Consider the following 23,880-nt stretch of genomic DNA (forward strand, 5'->3'; position numbering starts at 1 on the left):
CGAATTTGATTGATCGGTCCGGAGCATAATTATTCTTTAGTAAATGGTCATTCTTTAGTGAAAAAAGAGAATACCAATTCTTTTGGACCGGACCGGAACCGATGGTCCGGTCCGGTTCTTGGTCCTAGGACCAAACGGTCGGTCCACGGTTCCCAAAATTGGGAACCGATTCTCCCGGTCCGGATCCCGGTTCCACCTTGGAACCGGACCGAACCGGGAACCGATCACCCCTAATTTCTGGTGGGGTCGCTGGACCCAGTTAGGACCCTTTCCAGACCGGGCGTTAGAAACTCAGCAAATTAATCCTTTGAAAGTGCAACTAAAAGCTCTATTTCGATTTTATAATACATTAATAACTGAAAATCCATATTAAATGCTTTAATTGGAGATGAAGGCTCTGATTTATGAGAGGGATAGATCAATAACAAAAAAAAAACTCGTGAATAACTCTATAGCCGGTCAAATGTATTCTTGAATAAATTCATAATAATTTTGAAATTACACTCACTTAAATGCCAAAGGTTAGAAAAGTGACACTTAAATATCAAAATCGGAAAAAAAATAAATCACTTAAGTGGCCAAAATGCTAACGTTGCAATTTTCCAGCGAGACAAGTGCAAAACAATGACATTTTGCAAGATAACGTGGCTAGACAAGTGCAAAAACAATGTTGTTTTGGTGGTGACGTGGATAAATAATTAATATAAAATTAATTAACTTAACTTTAAAACTAAATTTATTTTTATTAAAAAAGAGAGAGAGAGAGAGAGAGAGAGAGAGAGAGAGATGGAGATTGCAGGGCGACGAGGGTTGAGCCCTCATCGCCGCCTCCCCGCCTTCGTCGGGAAGGGCCAGCGACGGTAGGAGGAGAACGGCTAGGGTCACCGAGCCCTAGGCGAGGGGCCGATGACCCTAGTTAATGGCAACCCTTGGCCAAGCTAGGTAAAGGCCAACAAACCTCGCCAAATCTAGGGGTTGGCAGCAGCTCTTGGTCTGGCCGAGTGAGGGCCGATGACCTTTGCCAGATTTGGGGAGGGTCGCAACCCTAGCCCTAGATCTAGACAATGGCTCGCAGGCCTTCGCTGCCGGTCAGCCAAGGTCATCAGGCCTTCACCCACCATCATCGACCCTTCCCGATTACGGTGGGAAGGCAATGGCGAGGGAGCCCTCGCCTTTTGCTTCCTCTTCCTCCTCCCTTTTAAAAAAAAAATAAATAAATATATATTCGATTATTATTTAAATAAAAAAATTAATTTAATAATTTAAAATAAATAATAAATAAAAAAGACAAAACGACATCGTTTTTATTCATTGTCACTAGCTTTCCAACTACCACATAGGCGAGTTATATTATTAAAAAATTACCATGTAGGATTGCCGGCCACCTTCGCCGAACTTGGCACTCAAATATCCTATTTTTGGGAAAAAAAATGATACTTAAATGTCACTTTCATAACTTTTGGTATTTAAATGTCTCTTCATACCAAGTTTTAGCACTCCGGGTGTACTTTTGCCTAGGAAATAGCATCACAAAGCTTACTCATGCATCTAATAGCCTAACGATGGTCTAATTATTAGGATTGGTCTAATTATTAGGACTTCGTACCATTAACACTTGATCCCATCTAACCCTACAAACCCGAAACACCCAAAACTCGATTCAGGTGCCCTAGATGGATTTCATTTTAAATTAAAGCTGTCAAGTGACTGAAATTGCTGTTGGGTAGCATGGTAATGAAGCCGATTTGGACATATAATTAGAAGTCAACATCCAATTTGAAGCTTGTTTACTCAGTCATAAGGTAATTATTCCGAAAATTTATAAAACTTCTAGATCGAGATTCTCACGACCTAGTTTATATCATGACTTGAAATTCACAGAGTAGAACTAATATACATTGTAGAATATAACCCCTGAACTAATTTTGAGCATTAATAAGAGAAATTGTCGAATTGCACCACATGATTTTCGGTTGTCTTATTTATACCAAAATCTTCAAGTTAGAAATTCTTGATGCATAGATTGTATTAGGGCATGGAATTAATTGAGTATAAGAATCATTGCATGGGTAAAAAAGCCATGAATTAATTGATGCATGAAGGGAATGAAGGGATGAGAAATTCGTTTTTTGGCCAGTGTCTTAAGAATATAGTGTGTGGATAAATGTTTGTGGGAATGAGAAAAATGAAATGTGTTGTTTTTTTTTTCTATTTAAGTGGAAACTTGCTGGAATTCTGGAAATGAAGCCAAGAGGATTGTTTTATGATTGAAAATGAAGTTGGGATACGTGTAACTCACCACCACAAGAGCTAAAGGAACAATCCACCAACCAAGGATAAAGAACTTAAGGCTCACTACTACACGAATGGATAAATGACCAAATTTTGCAAGAAATTACTCACTTCAAGAGGAAATATCGTGTATTGCAAATTAGGTCTGCCTTACATACGAAATTAGATCTCTATTTATAGCCATACTAAGACATTGTGCTAAGACATTGCATTAAGACTAATAATAAACTCCAGCATACTCTACTTTCTTGCACTTGAGCCTAGTAATGAAGATTAGCTCCCACTTTATCAAACTCAATAAAGATTTTTCGACAATCTAGCCTTGCATTAAAGACTCTTTAATATAAGAAGACAAACTAAGTACACTCTCCATTCTTACACTTTAGTCTAATAATGAAGACTACCTTCCCACTTTTTCAAACTTGCAATAAAAACTCGTTGACATCCTAGCCTTATATTAAAGACTCTTTAACGTAAGAAGACAAACTAAGCACACCAGAGCAATTAAGACACAAGAAGACACAAAATACACAAACAAAGGGAAGACATCCATTGCTTCTTCAACCTTACATGTAGGCTACCAATCATCAGCAAATGGACCATGTTGAGGATGAATTTGCAATGTGTTTCTATAATTGCCAAGTTAGCTTGATTGATTGATGAAGCTTGAGTTGGAATGGCCATGTAATTATTGAAAGATTTAAGTTTGAATGCTCTCGCATCATCAATTGTCCAAAACAACAACCAAAAAGGTTAAATTGCAAAATATCATTTCTAGCTTACATAGCCTTCAATGTTTGAAATTCTCACAGCATAGACCGAGTTATAACACAACATTTGCCAAGAAAATTTGCCATAGAATGAATAACTAAAATCCCATATTGATATCTAAAATAGGCAACCAAAAGAATCAAATTTCTGAAAAGCCCATAAACCCTGAATTATATGCACTATACATGTAATTTCAATGAGATTATGGATCAAGTGAATTATTAACCCATATAAAGCTGCTCTCTCATCGCACATATGAGGAATTCATTGATCTAATTCTTGTATAGAATTTACAATACCTAGCCTTGAATAAAAAAACACATCTGATTTAGCCAATAATCGTTTTTTAATCGAGCAATATAAATAAAGCCATACAAATTTAGGACTAAGCTTTCCTCTCTTTCTCCGACCTCAGATGGTTGTGACGGATAAACCATAGGCATATGGAATTAAGAGGGAAACGGTGACCATAACCTATTTATGTAGAATATTTTGATAGACCCATTCGATACAAGTTATTATTAAAATATTGGTCTTCACTAATCGGCCAACCACGTTATTATCATAATCGAGATATGCTAAGCCCTATATAATATGATCACATAATCATAATTGCGCTATATAACATTCTCATATATTTTATAAATATTACAACGATATATATATATATATATATATATATATTTGCAGACCATATATTATACAATTAATGTCAGCCCGCATATTCTAATAGATTATAGTCTAAAATTATCGTTTTCCTGTTCGTGTTTTTTTTTTTTTTTGTCCAGAAAATGTAGATATTTTCATTCATAACAACGAGAAATACAAGCAGGCGACAAGTAAGATTCCGAACATAAGATTTCCGAAAGAGCTGGAGGAGGATTAGACATCCAGTTTTGAGGGAGTGATTTTGTTCTGTTAACCTTCGCTAACCAGTCGGCAGCGGAATTGGCTTCACGTGGGCAGTACACCACCTGCATCGCACTTGATTGGGCCAGGATTTTGTTCGTGTTAGACTATGCGTTTTTTGGACAAATCTTTTGATCTTTTCAAATGTTTTAATAGATTCAATACTAACTAGAAAGAACTCAAAATTAGACATTTTATAACCAGAAGAAAAAAAGGGCTCTCGTGCAGGATTGAACAATACTGAAAGCATCTTTACCAAAAAAAAAAAAAACAATACTGAAAGCACACTCAAGGAAGAAGTAATTGCCAATTGCCTCTTGACCGAGCAGAACATTGAGTTTTTCATGTACTCTTGGAGCCACCACGTGTCCAATTAAATCATTGAGATTTTCCCACAATTTTATGCTAGGCAAAGTCAAGAATGATCACCACATTAACCGACTATACGATATTATATATTCAAGTGGTACCATAAAGAGGCATAAATACAATCAATGCATTCTTTGCTAGGAAATCTGTGCGAGTCACATGCAAATTGTATACCACTTTTATCATCGTTAGGGATCACGCATGATATGGTCCGAACTCTAGTGCTCAGAAACTAGAATTAAGTCAAAGTTCAAAAAACTTAAAAGTAACAAAACAATAAGCATATTACAAAATATGTTGATGTCAAAAATTAGCATCAGAATATGTCCACATAGGGTTATGCCATAAATTATCTTGACAATCTAATAATTATGTTGAAGCACAAAATGAACTTATGAGTGTAGGTGCCATCCTTAGTGAACACATGATCATCTGAGCAAAAACTGATCTAGAAAAGAATCGATCCTCTTCTCTCAGGCCCCTTGAGGAAATTCTGTGATTGGAAAAGCGGGAAATGGCCCCTTGAAGCTACTTTATGTAATGTCAGATGTTTAACTACATCCTCTTACCACACAATAAAAATTCTAATCATCGTCAGTAATATTAACACAAGTTTCTATACTAAAAAGGCTATTTGAACATACAATGATCATGAAATGTTTTAATATCTTGGGACAAAATAATTTACCATTTATAACACCACACATAAACAAGAGAATATTTTATTATGCTAGAATCAGCACCAATGATGTTACGTTCAGATCTGTGCTTTACATGTAGAATACTGAGTCACAAAACTATAGTTCAAAAGTAATTTCGTGATGAGGTCACCACAAGAATGGGAACTACCTTTAACTGCAGGTTTGACTTAGGTTATAGTCAAATAAAGAGATTAACTAACACGAATACGAAAAATGAACAACATAATCAAAACAAACCAAGAATCAAGAATGAAGTGCAAGGATGTTGTCTAACTTGATATTGAGGACCTCTATAGTGTCCTTATTGTGATTGACTATTATCACACAAGGAATTCTATAGCTATAGATATACTCCTTAGCATGAGCTTCATATCCTACTGCCATCGCAAGAAACATTACCACAATCCCATAATCCATGCCATTCCCTTTTAACAGGCTATACTATGGAAGGTCATACCACGCGGCCCACTTACTATATGCACAAGCAACCGACAATCATTGAACATGCAATAGAGTTGCATCACAATACCATACATGATGTCCATGACGTTCAGAAATGCGCCAATTATAATCCAAACGTCTTAGCTAGTTGTGCAAAGCAAATGAGAGGATTTAACAAGAAGAACCAATGCACACGGATTGTTACAAAGTTTGGGCTCTCCCAAACCCATATTAATTTTCAACTTAAGTTTCAAGTATTTAACATGAAAATGATTCTTATCTAAGAGTCATCAATAATCGATTTATAGTGGGTTGATTAGATACCCAAGTCAAGTATCGGGAGAAATACTTTACTTCTAGAAACTAGAGATTAAATGAGTTCGGGGACTTAATCACACTAGATTACTCCAAAGCCTTTTCTGTACATTTTATCTTTTATTTCAAAAATATTTTCTAAGTAGCTTGAATTAATTTTAAACATATCTTTAACAAGTAAGGTGATCATGCGAGTGCACATCCATTATTAAGCACTCAATCATCAAAGCAATAAATAAGTCACAAGCATGAGGAAGTAACACTAACCTCAATGCAAATGCAAGTATCTGCAACAAATATTAATTAAAAACACACATTCAACCTAAACATAATTTCTAGTTGCCAAAAATTTTTGCTCAAATCTCTTTTTGGGTTTTCTTTTATGAAAACTAAGCTATATGTCATGCAATTTAGCTAAATGGCCTAATTCTAATGATGGACAATTTTTCATTAAATGGACCTAGCAACAATTACTAAATGAAATGCATTTTATGGACATTATATATTGTAATGTTATTAAAATTCATTATTAAAAATTAGTAAAAATAAAAATACACCTAAAATGAGATATTGTCTATTTTAAGTTACAAAATGGACTAACATAAATCATATCTTAACTTTAGAAACTTATGTCAACAAGCAATTCAATTCAAAGATATTATTTTACATGCATTCTAATTTAGTTAGAAAAGTATCTAATATATTCTATCCTGCAATTCTATCTAAAAACTCAATCCCAAACCACATGACATGAATTTTAGTATTTTCAGTATGAAGAACGCAACAGGAATATTCAAACCACTCAATTCATGAAGGTATCGTCTGATTGATTCAAATACATAAACAATATCTAATCATCCAATTTTTCGCAAATAAAATTGATAAATTGATCTTAAGCCTTCAAAAGATCAAAATATCAATGTTATAGATATACTTTTAAATTTGAATTTGTCGATGCATGGCTTGCAAATGGTGACCAGTGGTGCCACTCATGGCAGTGGGTCACGCAGTGGTTCACAGGGATGCTAGTCGACAAGGTCTCATGGTGGTGCTTATGATCAACGAAATTACAAAGCGAAAACTTCACGGGATGGCTCGGTTCAGGGATGAGCTCGAGGGACGGCAGCTCGTGTCGATGTCAGCCCAAAGGATAGTGTCGGAGCAGCTCACGTAGGGGCTCGGCGGCTCAGCACGGCAAGGCAACAGCGAGCTTGTTGAGCTCGCTGAGGACTCTGCGCTTAAAGAAACGCAGGCGTGAAATTTGATGAAGACTGCCTTGGTTAATTCCTGCTTTTTGTATGTTCCCCAAAAGAAGACCGATGTGGACCTGAGCAGGTCCTTAAACTGCTCCCCCCTGAATAGACCATCCCGGGGGACTCCTCTTCACAAGCCATTTACAGGCAAGTGAGGAGATAGTAGTATGGGATAATGGTCCCAATGGGTTACCCAGCCAATCCTTTACGGATAGGGGCCCACTTGTAATCCCCGTGAAGCCTTCCCTAGTAACCAGCCCTAGGCGCGGTTCAGGGAAATGATCAAGCTCGTGCAGTGGCTAACTGCACGGGGATGTAGGATTTTTCCTTCCTCGTTCTTTGCTGAATGCCTCCACTGAAGACTTTGACCGAGCAACCTCTTAGGCCACTTCTATATCTCAAAAGAAACAAGAAACTGGCATCTTCTAACGTGTAACGGGTGATGAAACCATGGAACAATTGCAATAACGTGCCAAAAAAACCTGCAGTAAAAATAAAGATCAGTACTTTGCAAGATCGGTCTCGGCACTTTGCTGCAGCTTGATGTGGCACAACCGAGGTTACTCATCGTGGGAAACTCGCTGGAAAGACTTGCAGAAGACACCTAACACACAAATATATAATCTGAAATCTTGGACGGCTCAACGTGATGAGCAGCGGCTGATCCCATGAATGAGACGCAGGGCTGAGATCTCGCTGGAAGTGTCAACCCTGCTGCGAAATGTGGATGTCACGCCGAGCCGCTGAGGACAATGGATGGGGTGGGCCTGGATCAATGACGCATAGGCACGAGGCAAGGAGCAGTTTCAAGCTCGCGCTGCAGGGCGGTGTGGCAACGAGATGTCTTGGCCAAGGCTTGGCTAAGAGCTCCCTTTCTCTCCTCTCTTCTCTCTCGTGTGGTCGCGTATATCAATCGTGAAGCCCCCTCTTCTTTTGCAAATCACACTGGTTTTTATAATGCCCCCTTACCGACTTCTTGGGATGTCAGCGTATTTTCTTTCTTTACTTCATCAACCAAATATTCTTTATTTTGCTGATTGAATCTCGCCTCACCTCAACGCACTTTTTTTATTTTTATTTTCTATCTTTATTTTCCATATATCACATGAATATATAAAAGATCCACCGCCATATCATTCTTTCTTTTTGTTGACCAAATTTTTCTTCGATGCTCTTGAACGAATATTAGAAGAATAATAACAATCATTTCCAAAATATAACAATCTTCCAACTCCTCACCATGGGCTTAGTCTAACTCGTTAAATTAAAGCTTAGAACCATCAATTCAAACCCATCCATTACTAATTCAATGCTGATGCAATAATAAAAAATATAATAAATGCTCCTAAAACTATATGCTTTACAATCTAATATCAATATTTTTGCTTAGGGATTAGAAATTAATCCATAATTTTTTATGTAATAAATAAATGATTGGGTCGTCAAAATTTAGGTGTCAACAAAAATTTAATAGGAAACTTAAGTAACTCGTGACATGTAAGGCTTTGGAGCTAAAATCCAAATATTAGCATTCTCCATTTATCTATAATATTTAAACGAATCATAGACTACAAAATGTCATAAACAGCAAATGAATGGAAAAGGATGAGAAAGCTGCTCTTAATAGGAAATGCATTTCATGAAAAATTTCAGATCTTTCTTCAAATACCCACAACACTGAGAGTCTAACAGAGGACCTTATGCGTGATGCATGGACAATTCTCTTTGCTCCTTATTATTAGGTATTCTAATTTCTAGTATTGAAGTGCAGTATTCTTTGAAAGTTTATGTGAAATTGCATTGGTCGGCTTGATACGCAACGGCCGGAATTCAGGTAGGCATTTCACCAAACACCTGATCGGAGGAGCTCCGGCCGGCTTGATACGCAACGGTGCACACCAAGTGTTTGGTGAAATGCCTACTTGAATTCTGGCGAGGATGGTGGTGGTCAGCGGCTTATCAGCGGTAGCTGGACGTTCCGGGGCTCCTCGGCTTCTTCTCCAACCCGTTCCCTCTCCCTTCCTCTCGATTTCTCTCTGTCTTTTCGTGCTCTCGGTTTCCTCGGTGCTTGCTGTGTTGTGAGTTCCGATTGGAGTTGGAGGCGGTCGGCGACTCTGGCAACGATCGACGACAGCAATCGACGGCCTAGGGAGGTCTCCTTCTCTTTGTGTTTCTCTCTCTGTTTGGTCTCCTCTCTGTGTTTCTCTCTATGCTTCGTTCTCCTCTTAGTGTTTTTGTGGTGCCGATTCTCCTCCTCTCCCGCTGGTCTTCACCCCCTCCTTTTTCTTCCCGTTTCTTTCCCTTTTTTGGCTCTCTTTTTCTTTTGCAGGACCTCACACGAAGACCACGACCGTGCCAGTTGCCGGCCAGGCATTCCCGACCCGCGAATCACACTGCCATCTCGATCTCCCTGCTCCTCCATCGCTGCTCCTTCTGCTCTCTGCTGCTGATCTGTTTTCTGTTCTTCCTTGCAGGTCCTGCAGCGAAGACCGGCTGGAGGGAGGAGAATCGAGCGCGGGCTGGGCCGAAGGAGAAAGGGGGCTTGGGCTGGCCCAACGTGGGGGAGGAAGAGAAAAGAAAAGGGGTGGGTCGAGCCAAAGCTAGATCCAGTCCGACCCGACCATTTTCGATCATTTTTTTTTTTTTTACTTTTTTTTTTTTGTGACTAATTCCTAACATTGTACACGATTAAGTTCTAAAAATTTTAATATTTATGTGTCAACAATAACAAAATAAAATCTCATTAGGGTCGTCTCTATATGTGGCTTATAAATAGTTTACATTTCCTTTATTACATAACTCAAGTCTTTTGGAGATTGAAATTACAAATAAGAAAAGTTCATAGAAAATGGTATAATTAAATTGTTAATCACATATAATGTCCTATGTTGAATTTTGTGGATCAACATTGTTGATCCTGTTTATATTTAAATTCTTCATTCTCAATCATTAAAATAAAAAAAGTTAATGGGTAAGAAGATGAATCGGACTTACATAAAATGACATATCTTGATACTCCAAAACAATGGATATGCTTTTTTAACCAATCTATTAAATAAATGAGCCAGCAACAACTCATTAAGTGAGAAAATGTTGGATGCTTTCAAAGCATCATGTGATCAACCACCCAAGTAATTATGATAAATTAAGTGCTATGAACTTTTAAATTTCCTCTAAAGAAAAAAAAATTATGAATGTTTTTGGAGCACTCAACGGTCTCTCTTTTTGGGCATGCACGTCCCTCTTGCAATTATTCTGTCGCTTCAATATGGCTTCGAAGTTTGGACAATTTTAAGCTCTCATTAAAAGTGCCATATGCCACTACCACAAGTCAAATGTTGAGGCAAGTTTTAGGTCCAAATAAGTAAGATATAATTAAATGAAAATATACGTAGTAAACTAAATATAAATCGTAAAAGTTGAAGACATTCATGTTGAGACTAGTAGTTTGGACAGTTCAAAGTCAATCTTGTTTATGCACTAAGTTCACTCAATATTTATGTTCAGTTGATAAGTTTACCACTAATGCATAAGGGTTAGTTTCTAGAATTTAACCATAATAATATCATGTCTAAATTCGATCCATTAAATCTCAATTGTCAAAAGGATGATTATTGTACTATCTATTGTGTATGATCCAATAGTCTCTGGTAAATCATATTCATAGAATAAAATTTTCAAACGAGGGGAATGATCGTAATGGTGCAAGTGGAACAAATTTAAAATTGCATTTCCATTTGTGGATTGTAATATATGATCATCAGTTTTTGGATTTTGAGCTAAGAATGAATTCCAATTTGTATTCTTGTTTTAATTTATAGGTGGAGATGAATTTGTTCAGTGATTACCACAAAAATTGTATTTAATCTGTGGAAGATCATAAATTCTCATTGTAAATTCTCATCCTTGAATTTCTTGGGAAGAAATCCAAGTCAGTAACTCGAGTCGAGTTGAGCTAAGATTGACACATCCAAATTTGATTTTATTACTAGAAAGTGTGAAGTCCAACTACGCAGGAAATTTTAGAGTTTCTCTCCTTCTAAACGAGAGGATTACCCATGAATAATAATTCATGGTCATAATACGAAATAATTTTAAATGTAATATTGAATAGGAGTGATCAATTCCCGGTTCGGTCTAGTTCCACCTAGGAACCGTGAATTGATCTTGGGACCGGAACTAGACCGGACTAGTCTCAAGTTTGATCCAATGGAACCAATCATTTAGCCAAAAAAATTAATAAATTATTTAAAAAAAATACTAGAGCTATTACTATTTTAGGGTTTATTGCTATTTTTAAAAATATATATTAAAAAAAAAAAAAGCCCAATCCAAGTCCTGAACCGGGAACCGAACCAAACTAACCAATCTGGTATGGTCTACGCAGTTCTTAGTTCAGGCGGTCCTATATGCCCATCCTTAATATTGAAGACAAGCAAAGTAACAAAAAAGATTGACAAAAAAAAAAAAAAAAAAAAAACCGAAACAAACAAACAAAGTGGCTGTTTGAAGTTTGAACAAAGGGGAGTGACTCAACTCTAAATTTGTGGCAGAGTTAATGCAATAATAATTACCGGACAAAATTGATAAATTGTCAAAAAATTTAAAACAAAAATTGACAAATTGAAGAATTCATAATTGAATTGATTTTCATATAATAAGTTAGAACTTTTATTCTAATAAATGAGAAAACCAAATTAAGTAAAATGATCTCATAATAAAAGAAAATGAAAGAATTAAAAAGTACAAAAGAAAACAGTGTATGTGAAATTATATATAAGTAAATTTAGAAAGAAGAATGTTGAAGAAATCCGAAAATGCCTCAGCAAATTGAAGAGGGGCCAACGTGTTGGCACGGAGGGCATGGGCATCGTTAGTTTGATATCTTTCACAAGCAATATAATTTTTTTTGAAAACTTATTTTTTTAATATTGCAATTCACACAAACAATACCGGCATATATATGTGTGTGATTTTCTGCCGTAATATTTCAAAAATTAAGGATCTTGTTGTTGTTTTCAAAGAAAATATCAAAAAGCTCATATTGTTTCTAAGCATATTGAAACAAGCTCATTCGGGGCAAAATCGATGATATGATATTAATATGTGCAGAAGCAATTTTTTTCTGAGTAGCATACATATGGCCGCAATGTGCATGGCCCCAACAGCTAAAAAGCAGTAGACAACCCAATTAAAATGTGTTGTTTTATAAGCATGAGGTAAACCCATTTAGATCCATTTATACGGGCGCTTTGTTTTTTAAAACCCCTAAAACCCTTTTTCAATCCATTTATAATGGGTAAAAATATTTCGCTAACTCTTTTACCAAAGAATCTCATGCGAACCACGTGAGAAGTTCTTTACAATTACCAGTTTCTCCCCCACTGAGAAGTTCTCTACAATTACCAGCTTCTCCCCCACTCAGCCATCGTATAAATTCATCTTGAATCTTGATCATCACGGGGAGAAACGAGAACAAAAAAGAGAGAAAAAAATTTAGAAATATATAGTACTCGTCAGTTATAGGAAATTTCACATAATCGACGAATCCATAATTAATGCTAGGACATAGTATCCTCAAATGGCGTCAAGTATAAAACCACTTTTGTAAATATTTTTTTTATTACCGACCATATATGCCGTAATTTATTAAAAGAAAATACTAAAAATGCATACCAACACATTGTCCCTCATTTCAAGCTTACCTTCAATTCCTCCGACTTCATCTTATCACAACCTGTAGGGTCACAACCTGTAGCATCACCCATTGCTTCACACTTTCATCCAAAAACCTCTACACTTCCTCCATAACACCAATGATTCTGCAGCATCATGCTATTCATGAAAAGCATTATTTCTTGATTTTGCTAGAGAAATGAATCAAACCGTTCACCGATCAACAATGAGAACAGTGAGAACAGCGATTCCTCTTCCATCTCGTCTTCTTTCATTATGGATCTTCATCAATCCACCATGATAGCAATCGAGTTGGTGTTTGCCCCATCGAATGGAGGTTTAGAGAAATATTGAACTCTTCAAGTGCATCCGGTGACCATTCTGTTCTCGAGAACAATTTCTGATTTTGTTCCCTAAATAAGTTTATGAGCATTTGAACACATTTGATAACTACACAAAATTTTTATTTCCAAAATTAAAAAAAAAAAAAAATGAATGCGTATGGACCAATCCTCAAATTTTTTTGTGACTTAGAATTTGAAATTTTCTTTCTTTCTTTCTTTCTTTTAGTCTCCTCTTCTTCTTCCTCCTCTAGCTAGTGATCATACCTCAGGAGACCTCGTAAACCCTCCGGAGGTCAACCATCCACAATCACGACGAGGGCCTGGCAAGGCTCCAACAAGGTCACTAGCCATTGCCAAGCTCGAGGACCAATTAGAGGAGGAAAAAGAAGAAAATAAAATATATCTTGATTCCAGATATTATTCCTGGAACAAAAAAGTAACTTTTTTCAACTTTTTAATTATGTTCCAAATCTATTCCATGACCACTAATTTGTTATCAGGAATAAAAAACTAACATTACCAAATGATTTTTTTTTCTTTTTATTCAAGCAAACAAAAGAATAGAAATAGTCAAGAATTAACCGATTACTAAACAAGGCCTCCATTTTCTTCCAACTTCAACTCACCCTCTAATGTGAAATGTAGGAGCATAGGAAGCATGGAATTTGTCCTCCGATCCCTCAGCACTTCTTGGCATCACAATCTTTGCTAAATAAGATCTAATCATTTCCTCCGCATAACTTGTTTCCCTTTTCAACACTTCAACAGCCTATTTGAGAGTCCCGGCTTTAGGTCCTGCTTTTGTGGACTTCGATACTCTAGGGAGTTCCTGATGCGATCAATTCGAATGACATGACAACTCAGTTTCATGAATTGATTGAAGATTTCTTGCTCCATTCCCTTCAACACCTTAAATGAGTCCAAAGTGAAGTAAGAGAGAAGGGTGGAAACATTACGGATCTGCTGTAGAAAGATGGTTAGTATTGCAGGTTTGAAAAGTGGATAGCTATTTTAGTTATGTATTAGTTACACGTATTCATTTACTTTGCAAGAATGATTAAAAATACAGCTAAAAAAGGTATGAAAATATTATTTACATGAAAATTGAAATTATTCCCAATGAGTCGTGGGGAAAAATGTCTTATTCAGTAGCAATAAAAAGGCTCTGCACAAACTGTATGGGCACCCCATTCACCTGTTACTTCCAGAAACTTTGCCGGGAGAGCGGGAGGTAACTAAATATATTAGCCTCATTCTTGACTAAGAGGGATTTATCTCTTCATACAGCTATTTGCAAGGGGAGTCAAGTAGTCATGGATTGTAACTAATGTAACAAACTAGCATTTAAAATTGTTAATGGTCATTAATACGGTTGTTAAGTTGCATTATAGATGCCTAGAAAATGTCAATAAATCGTGTAAGATTTTATACTTATAGATGTAATATTAACTCTATTCTTCCTGATACACGTAGCTCAGACAACGCCCTCGTTAAGGGAAAGATCATCCAAGTTTTAGGTCCCACTCCATTAACGTACTATTGAGACTCCTATTCCTTTAAAAATTGAAGTAATTAAATTTTAAGTTCTTTTGACAAAAAAAAAAAAAATCCTAAGAAAACTAGTTACAAGAATCGTCTCCTAATGACAATCTTCTACATGTACTTCAAAAAGCTGCTTACATGCTTCTCTTTCTATTTCTTGCAGAGTAAAGGCCACGAATCAAAATAGCCAAATCACTCTCCAGTGAAACCTCTTTTATCATTTCCACACTGCAAAAAACACAAGATATGTCTATATGACTATCCTGTGAATCCTTCATTGAAAAAGTAACTTTTGTAATCTATGAACCATGTGAGAGGGAATAAAGACATTGCACAGCCATATATGTATGCTATGTTATAAACATCTAATGCAAGCTAACAAGTGATGAATCTGAAGAAAGCTTTATTGCAAATCAGATCGCAACGTGACACAACTCTCAAGAATGACGAGTTTAGATCTCTTGGATATCTATCATATTCACATGTAAACAAATGATAGAGCTCCGTTTTACCCAGCATATGAGAACATACTTTCTAGTAGTCAAAAAATCGCAACATTCCTTACCAGATGTCAACGAGTCAGTTCTTCAACATTTATACCTCTAACCTCGAAAGAGAACTAGTTCTTCAAATAAGGCCAGAATGAAGTCATGCTTTCTAAACATAACGGCAAGATAAAAAGTAACTTAAGGGCGAGGAGAGGCAGCATTTCGTTGACCAAGTAAAGCAGGAGGAGAAAAAATCTAACACAGTTTATGTAGACATTTTGGGAGATAACTCTCCAGTCTTGACATAATGTGCAAGTTTAAGGAGACCAAAGAACATAGAATAGTCCAACAAAAATCCATAATCTTTTCTCTTAAAGCACACATAGCTTCAATGAAATGCCAAGTGTAACTTACATTTCTGAAAAGTGTAAAACTTAGTAAGCACAACCCGAAACCTACAACAAGCAAACTAACTTCAAGTAAGCATTGTCATGAATATAAATTAAAATGCACTCTAAGATCCAGCTTTCATCATTAGAAAAAAGGAATCCTAAAAGGAAGTGCCACAATGTTACTGTCAGAGATACTGTGAAATTCATCTTCAACATAAATCCATTGTGGTCAGTAAGACTCAGGCAATTGGGAGCCCGAGCCAAATATTAGGAAGACGTGAGAAAATAGATGGCACAAGAGTTATGGACTTCAACCCCACACAACACAAAAAAATCCACCACAAAAGCAAAAGAACTCTTAGGGAGACAGACCTCTTAGGATACTGAAAACTGCAAAATGAAGAGTTGACTAATCACTATTAAAAGAAATAGTTTCCACTTCTTGTGCAATACATAAGCATAAATCAATAACTGATCAATTGTGCTAGAACACTGAGATATTATTGTGTTCTTATGACAACCAATTTCGATTACTAACATCTGTTCAACTTGGACAACACATACGACATCAGAATACTAATTTTGGCACCACAAATAAAGTAAACTCACTCAGTACTGTCGATTTGTTGAAGAGATCTAGCAAAATTGTAAGAGAACATTAGGTGAAGTCGAATTGCATCCAGAGATGAAGAAGCTTTTGTTGCATCTCATGGACCTGATGAAGAGACAGAAAGGCTCTAAGAATGTAATAGAGGACAAGAATTGATGGGACTTTTCAAAAAAGGACCAACTTTTAATTCCAAATCATAAAAAAGGAGGCAGGGAAGGTACCTTTCTTTTGTTTGGGGGGCTTCTTTTCTTTTACCAAGCGGTACTTACTTCTCTAAGGCAGGTTTCTGTTATTTTACCAAGTAGTACTTCCTTCTCTCTAAATGCCACAATTTCTACCTCTCTGCGAGAGAGATGGAAAGTAGCTATTTCCAAGGCTCTGGGTCCTCACTTAATTTAATTCTGCAGAAGGGATATCTTACTTGTAAATAGCTTCCTTTTTTTATGGTGGGATCAAAGCCATAAGGAAAGTGATAATACTCAATTCTCAACAGAAATCCCCGCATGGAGCCAGTGGATGGCAATGCCATCCAATGCAAGATTTCCTCCCAAGTCTCCAACTTTCCACATGCCCAACTCATACAGCTAAGAAATACTTTAACTCCCTTGGCCTCCTAGACAAAACCAAAGCTGATAAAAAAAAAAAAGCCATGGATTCCACATGAATTCATTGTCTATTACATCATAAAAGCAAGCCCATATTAAATAGTGATTGTGTTAGCTAATCCACTCTCATCAATGCTTAACATAATGAGCAAATTCAGGATCTTTACAGGTTCATGACAGGAGAAATAAACTTATGCCCTCGCTACCAATAATCCCCACAAGAGCATATGCCACTCCTGAAGTGATGAAAGCGGCTGGAATCTCTCACAACAATCTCACGATCAACAATCTTTGCAATCAGTTTAATTGCAGAATGACAATCCCCACAAATGCGAAGATTCTTCATTACAGCTATCGTACTACCCTCGACAGTAGTAATCAATGCAAATGCAATAGCAAGCCTTTCACTGTGGTAAAATAATGACTCTTCCTTATGTTCATCTTCCACGTCATGGAGAGAGAACCTCTTATCTGGAAGATAACCCAATTCCTTCAACTTCATATTCAACCAATCCAGCTTCCAATATATGTTCTCACTCAAAGAGTGGGATTTATCCCCGGAAAGAAATAAATGCTTTTGCCCCTTTATAGTAACCCAACTTCTACCTGGTTGCTTCACAATCCCTTTATCCCTCATAGTCACTCTTAATCGCGAGACATCACCCCATCTATTAGCAGAAGCATAGAAGTTGGACAGTAAAACATAAGCAGCACTACAATGTGGTTCTAGGCCAAGAATATAGTTTGCAACTCTTTCTGCCAAATCTAGGTTAGAATGCATCCTGCAAGAACTAAGCAAAGCAAGCCACACTATGGAGTTAGTTTTAAGGGGCATGTTTCTTACAAAATCCTCTGCTTCCTCTAGCTTCCCACATCGTCCTAGAACATCCACCATACATGAATAATGCTCGTGTTTCAATTCGATAGAAGTGTTCTCACTAAAATATCTGAACAAGCATCTCCCCTTTTGTAACATCCCAGAATGACTACACGAAGAAAGCAGTCCCGTGAGTGTGATCTCATCTGGTTGTACCAATCCGCGTATCATTTGGCTAAACAACTCCATAGCCCACATCCCTCGGCCATGTTGTGCACACCCACAAATAATGGCATTCCAGGTGACGATGTTCTTCTCCTTGAGTCTTTTGAACACTACAACAGCATCATCAACAGCCCCACACTTACTATACATGACTACAAGAGAATTGCCAACAAATACATCACTTCCCAATTGCAGCTTTACAGCTGAAGCATGGACCTCCTTACCTCGATCTAGAGACTCTAAACTACAAGAAGAATTTAGAGCGCTTACAAATGAAGATTGATTAGGAAGAACACTTGTTCTCATCATGTCATTGAACACCTTCAGGCCATCTTCATGCCTACCATTCAAGCCATAACCAGTTAGAAGAGCCGTGCATATGACCACATTCTTATGCACTGCTTCATAGAAGACTTGGGTTGCTTTCTCAATTCGCTTGCAGTTAGCATAGAACGTGATAAGAGAAGCACATACAAATACACTAAGGCAGAATCCTGACTTGAGAACATGACCATGAATCTGCATGCCAAGAGGAAAAGACAATGCATTTGCACAGCACTCAATGCACACGTCAAAGTACTCGAATTGGGCACAACACCAGACTTGAACATTCTCTCAAATACATTTAAAGCTTCTTCACTCTTACCGTTTTGGTCAAGCCCGCCAATCATTGAAGTCCATGAGATCACATTTCGGGAAGGCATTTGCTCAAACAATTTCACAGCATTGTCCACCCTGGCATTCTCACAATACCCATGAATCATTGCATTCCATGCAGCAAGATCTCTTATGGGCATCTGCTTGAAAAATACCTCTGCCCGCTCAACCTGTCCAAATCGAAAGAACCCATTTATCATCGTTGTCCATGAAACAACACTTGGTTCAGGCATTTCATCAAAAAGCTCTTCCGCCATCGTCAAGTCCACACAGTCCAAGCAGCCTTTGATCATCGTGTTCCAGCAAATTGAATCTCTCACGGGCATTTCGTAGAACAGTTTCAGGGCGTCATCAAGGCGGCCAGTTTGCAAGCGACCCACGATCATCTTCGTAAATGAACGAACATCGGGGCATTGAAATTTGTCCAAAACCTCCCGAGTTTCATCTGGGTTTTCATTCCTAAGGTGTCCAGAGACTGTAGGACCATCACAGGTCACATGACTCGCACGTCTGAAGAAGTGCTTGGAGAGATGGGTGCAGGTTTCGGATGAACTGAGCCATGAAGAAGGGAATGAACATGTGCAAGAGCATCTGAGATTTGGGAAAACGGCGTGAAATCTCATCATGACGACAGGCTCCTCTGCTCCTGTTGTCCCTGTGGGCAGGACACGCAGGACGTTATCTGGTTTCTTCCTGCCGCAATAACGTTTCCATCCTCAACAATTACACAGCTGTTCAATTAAAGAGTCCAATCTGAGATCATTCACTAATTAAGACTGAAATACTAATCATCTTAATTTGAAAACAAAGTAACATATATGCAATGCACTGTTACCGAAAACCAAAGTGTCTTACCCAACTGGAACTTCAAGGCTGTCCAACGCAAGCTTTGCCTTATATAAGAAAGGAAATAGATCTTGTTACATGTTAGGAGAAAAAATATGAGAATAAGAATCAAACTCTCTCACGCATGCACGCATAAAGGCAAATTCAAGAGGAAATCAGCATCACGTTGCCAGCAGTAAAAATGTTTCAGTATCATTATGCAGCTACCAATGGAACAAATGCATGTCTCACCACATACTCATCCTGTAATACAGATGCAAATCCCACCTAACAGTTAAACCGATACGGCTCTAACAACAGCACAGCAAAAATGATAAATAATTTGAGAAACTACATGTTGCTCAGTTCAGTGTATCTTATCATGGGTACCTCAGAGGCTTTTCTTTCGTTAATGAGGTTTCACTCAAACATTCAAGAAGCTTCCTGGCGTTTTAGCTTCTGGGTCATTTTCCTTTACAAATGCTATGGCATATAAGGATGAAGAGAGATCCCTGTTGTGAAGCCCTTGCAAATCAGAATTGACAATCAGCATCTTGGGATTTTGTCTCTATTCCACTGAATAACTAATGTAAACTCTGTGTTTCTCGTGATTTTTTTCTTTTTCCATATCCACACCACAGTGCCAAAGAAAATAACCACCCAACCAATTATCCATGGGTACAACTGATGTTGACATCATTCTCGTGCACCAAGTAAATTTGGTTTTAAATTTTCCCTAGGTGCTAAAGTCAAAAAGGTGGCTTGCCATCTCATTGCACCATCAAGCAAACACCTTTCCTGGTGGCTTGCCATCTCATTGCATATTCTTCATTCCTCTCTGGTTTTGCCTCTTCAAACGCCTTATGAAACTTAACACAGAGTCCTATCCCAGTGATCGAAGCTTTTGACAATTTAATTGTCCTGGCAAACCTATCAACGGCTGCTCATCTTTATAATAGGCACATACTACATATCCACATTTCCTAGACAACTCAAAAGCACCCAAATCCATCCCTCCCTCCCTCTCAACCTACAGCACCCAGATTGATTCCATTTTTTGCCTGAAAAGGGGACTAAACCACCCCATGTACACCCAACTTCCCTTTGTTGCACTCGGCCTTGCTTGTTTTTCCTTTAAACCTAGACTTCACCTACTTATTTCAATAAATTACCACCTATGAAAAGAGAGAAAGAAAACCTATACCTTCTAGGGATTGTTGCCGATTTTGCTGCATGTAATGTCGATTACCAACAGATGCACTACCAAGCATCCACAGACAACACTTACAAAGAAACACTTATTCAACATCTCTTGTCCAAATTCAACTTCAAGTTCCCACGCAATTATAGCACCAAAGGAATCAGACTCAAACTTCAGCTCAAGTATTTCATCAACTTAATACAATCAGCTGTGCCAAGCGTTACCTGATCTATAGCAAGCTGCATAAAACCCAGAACCTCAGGAGTGAATCGTTCACCCGAAGCTATGTTATCAGTTTCCATGGCTTCGGTCAGTGGTGGTAGTCTGCTGCCTCCACTCGCCAGTCTCCGCCACCTTCAGTTCACTAGGGCTGTTTTACGAAGAACTTCCTCTGTTTGTTGGCTCCATTGGCAAGTGGCAATCTTCCACTCGTCAAGGCTCGCTGGTGTCGGATGAAAGATGAGCAATCGAGATATTGAAAATGGTGTCAATGGAGTTCAAAGTTTGCCTACGGTGAAGATAAGGAAGGAGCTTAGGAGCTATCAAAGAAAGAAGGTGGAGAGAAAGAATTAAAACAAAGAAAAAGAATGATAGAAGAAAGAATAACAGAAATTTATTTTAGGATATATGTAGTTAACCTGGTTTAAGGGGAATTAATGAAAAGAAAAAAAAGAAAAAAGGTTAAAGGGTATGCACGCGTGCATAATTAGGTGGTTATGCATAGATGCAAATTTGTATTTATTTATAAAGTATGTGGTCCTTAAAGACCAATTATATTTCTACTATGATCAAAGGTAGTTTGGAAAGATGAAACTCAATTTTGACTTAGGCTCTATTTGTTTGAAGGAAAATATTTTGCCAGAAAATTTCTATTTCCATTTTTTAGTGTTAGGTGTGGGAAAATAAGCTGGTCAAAGAAAAATGACTTAAGTCGACCAGAAAATACCAAGTTTAAAAATAAGGAAAATGACTTCCTAATTTTAAAGGTGGAAGTCATTTTCCAAAAAAGTATGGACCACTATCCATACCCAAGTGTTTTGATAGATGACCAGGTAAAAAAAGGATTTTTTTGAAGCATGCATGTTCACTAGGAGACCACAGAATTCTCCAGACAAAACTAGCATAAACTGCCCATATGGGAAAATCGTGTTTCAATGGAGTCTAATTGATGCACCAACCAAGCAGTACCTCACCACAGACCAGTACAAAATTCCATCATGGACTCAGAGGTCCGCAGCCTGACAAGCCCTCTCCCCAATTGAGTTCAGACCAGGAATAAAGCAGGACAAGTGCAGGTACAGAATCTGTACTTCTGTGCTCGTTTAAGGTCCTCTCTACATCATCTCTAATATACCGTTGTCATCTCTAGTATACATTTGCAAAAGATGCTTATCCGGTGAGATGTTCAACACAATTTTCCCTGGGCAATTTTAACGAACACCTGGTGGGCTAATCCTGGCAATGATAAACATAAATTTCATGTCTCACTACACCGGTTTGTTCCTGCAGGAATGATGTTCGCATCCTCAACAATCACACAGCTGTTCAATCAAACTATAACATAAACAAATTTGAGATCATTCACTAATGAAGACTGAAATACTAATCATTTTAATAGAAAATAAACAACATATCTGAAATGCACCCAGTTCCCGAAACCAGTTTCTTACATGACAGGAACTTCAATGCTGTGCTTTATACAAAACAGGCAAATAGGTCTCGTTTCTCGTTAGGAGAAAAAATTATGAGGACAATAGGTAACTCAGGAAGAAATCAGCATCAAGTTGCCAACAGTAGAAATATTTCAGTATCAATATGCAGCTACTAAAGGAATGAATCCATAGCTTGCAGCTATAAGATCAAGATCTTGCAGGTCCACTACACAAACATATTTCTACTGTTTGAATGCCGATCCCTCTCGTCAGTGGCCATTGTCATCGAACGCAGCAAAGAAACATGCCAATACAAAGGAGAGACGGACAGAACGGTACACGTTCAGAATCAATCTTGACGATGATGAAACAGAACCCGAATCGAATCAATGCACTAAGAAAAGGATGGGTCGACGAAATCGCGATCTATTCAATGTCTGCGACTTAGAGGCATATTATCGAACATCTGGTGGTCAACAAAATTGTAGAGTAAAATTACGCTATCTCAGGCTCGAATTCACGGCCTGATTCGAAGTAAGATCAACGAGCAACATTCGGAACAAGGCAACGATCCGATCGCGCCCAACGCGTGCTTTAATCCTAAAAGAAAGAACATCGATCTCGACTGAAATCTATCGGAAAGCAAAGCAAGGATAATAGATATCAACCTGGCCCGTGACGTTTGCATTGTGACGAACGCTCGAATCGGCAGCAGGACCTTTTGCGGTTCAACGAACGGACGAAATCTCGGCTTCGCGAAGGATTCCAAACGAGATCTTTTTGCCCTTCAAACCGGGGCCCACGGGAGTCCGGCTCTTTTAGCGAACGCAACGGCGGCGGACGGCGGTGACGGAACAGTAGCTTGATCGTCTTCAGCCCCATCAGCCGATTCTCATTTATCTTGTTGAACCGAAATCCGTTAATCTCTCAGTGAAGTGACGTGCTTCCTCCCATGCCGTTACAGAGAGTCTCTCGTCTCCAGCTAGGCACCATCTTCTAGAACCTTCTTTGAGGTTTTGCTTCCGTTACCTCACCCTTCTATTCCTCCGTATTATCCTTTTTTATCTTTTAAATAAATTCCTCAACAAAAAATATACATTTGATGCGATATAACTTTTGAGTTTCCTAGATTTTTACCATTTGTTGTGTATGTATACCTGGCTTCTAATTATAGATTTATTGGTCCTAAGTTATAAACAAAATTGATGAGACTATACCATTTGAAAGTAATGTTTTAATATTAGGTTGCCAATGAGTAAGAGCCATATTGGACAAAACATGGATGCACCCCCGAAATAATAATATTAAAAGACTAATTACAAATTTTTTGACACGTATTCTTAAATATAAAGATAAATACATGTCCTAATGATACATTTTCTTATGCTTGGACTTCGAAGATGGTTGGGTATTGTTTGCACAAAAAGTAGTCAAGTCATGGATACAAACAAGCATGCGCTTGATACCTGAGTTGCTGAGCACAAACAGTCATGTGAAAAATAGGTTAACGTTATCATGCAAGAGACATCTTGTTGGTGACTATAGGAGTGAATATTTGGTGATCGACACTGACTCACATCAATAGCACATGTTCAATTGTCAATATACGATGACCATTAACTGAGTTATGAATACTGATGAATAAAGAGCAGCACACCATCAAAGTTCTTCAAAGGCTTGAAAAGTATAGGAAAATGGTAATTGACTCGAGTCAAGACATTAGATCCATCGAAAGGTCTTCAATTGAGAAGCGTTAAAGCGCAATTGTAGGATTCACAATTGACAGAGCAGTTAA

General features: G+C 37.7%; 1 protein-coding gene across 1 annotated transcript; it reads right to left on the minus strand.

Annotated features, from left to right (window-relative positions):
• Positions 1-13,587: 13,587 nt before the first annotated feature.
• Positions 13,588-22,708, minus strand: LOC104444958 (pentatricopeptide repeat-containing protein At5g46460, mitochondrial). The gene is given in 7 exon segments (XM_039308767.1): positions 13,588-14,841; positions 15,516-16,208; positions 16,325-18,316; positions 18,319-19,138; positions 19,263-19,300; positions 20,658-20,941; positions 21,622-22,708. Coding segments are annotated over 2 exon segments (2,121 nt in total). The 5' UTR covers positions 19,034-19,138; positions 19,263-19,300; positions 20,658-20,941; positions 21,622-22,708; the 3' UTR covers positions 13,588-14,841; positions 15,516-16,208; positions 16,325-16,910.
• Between the last annotated feature and the right edge of the window lie 1,172 nt (positions 22,709-23,880).

This window comes from Eucalyptus grandis, chromosome 3 (assembly GCF_016545825.1).
Source record: "Eucalyptus grandis isolate ANBG69807.140 chromosome 3, ASM1654582v1, whole genome shotgun sequence".
Lineage (NCBI taxonomy): Eukaryota > Viridiplantae > Streptophyta > Magnoliopsida > Myrtales > Myrtaceae > Eucalyptus > Eucalyptus grandis.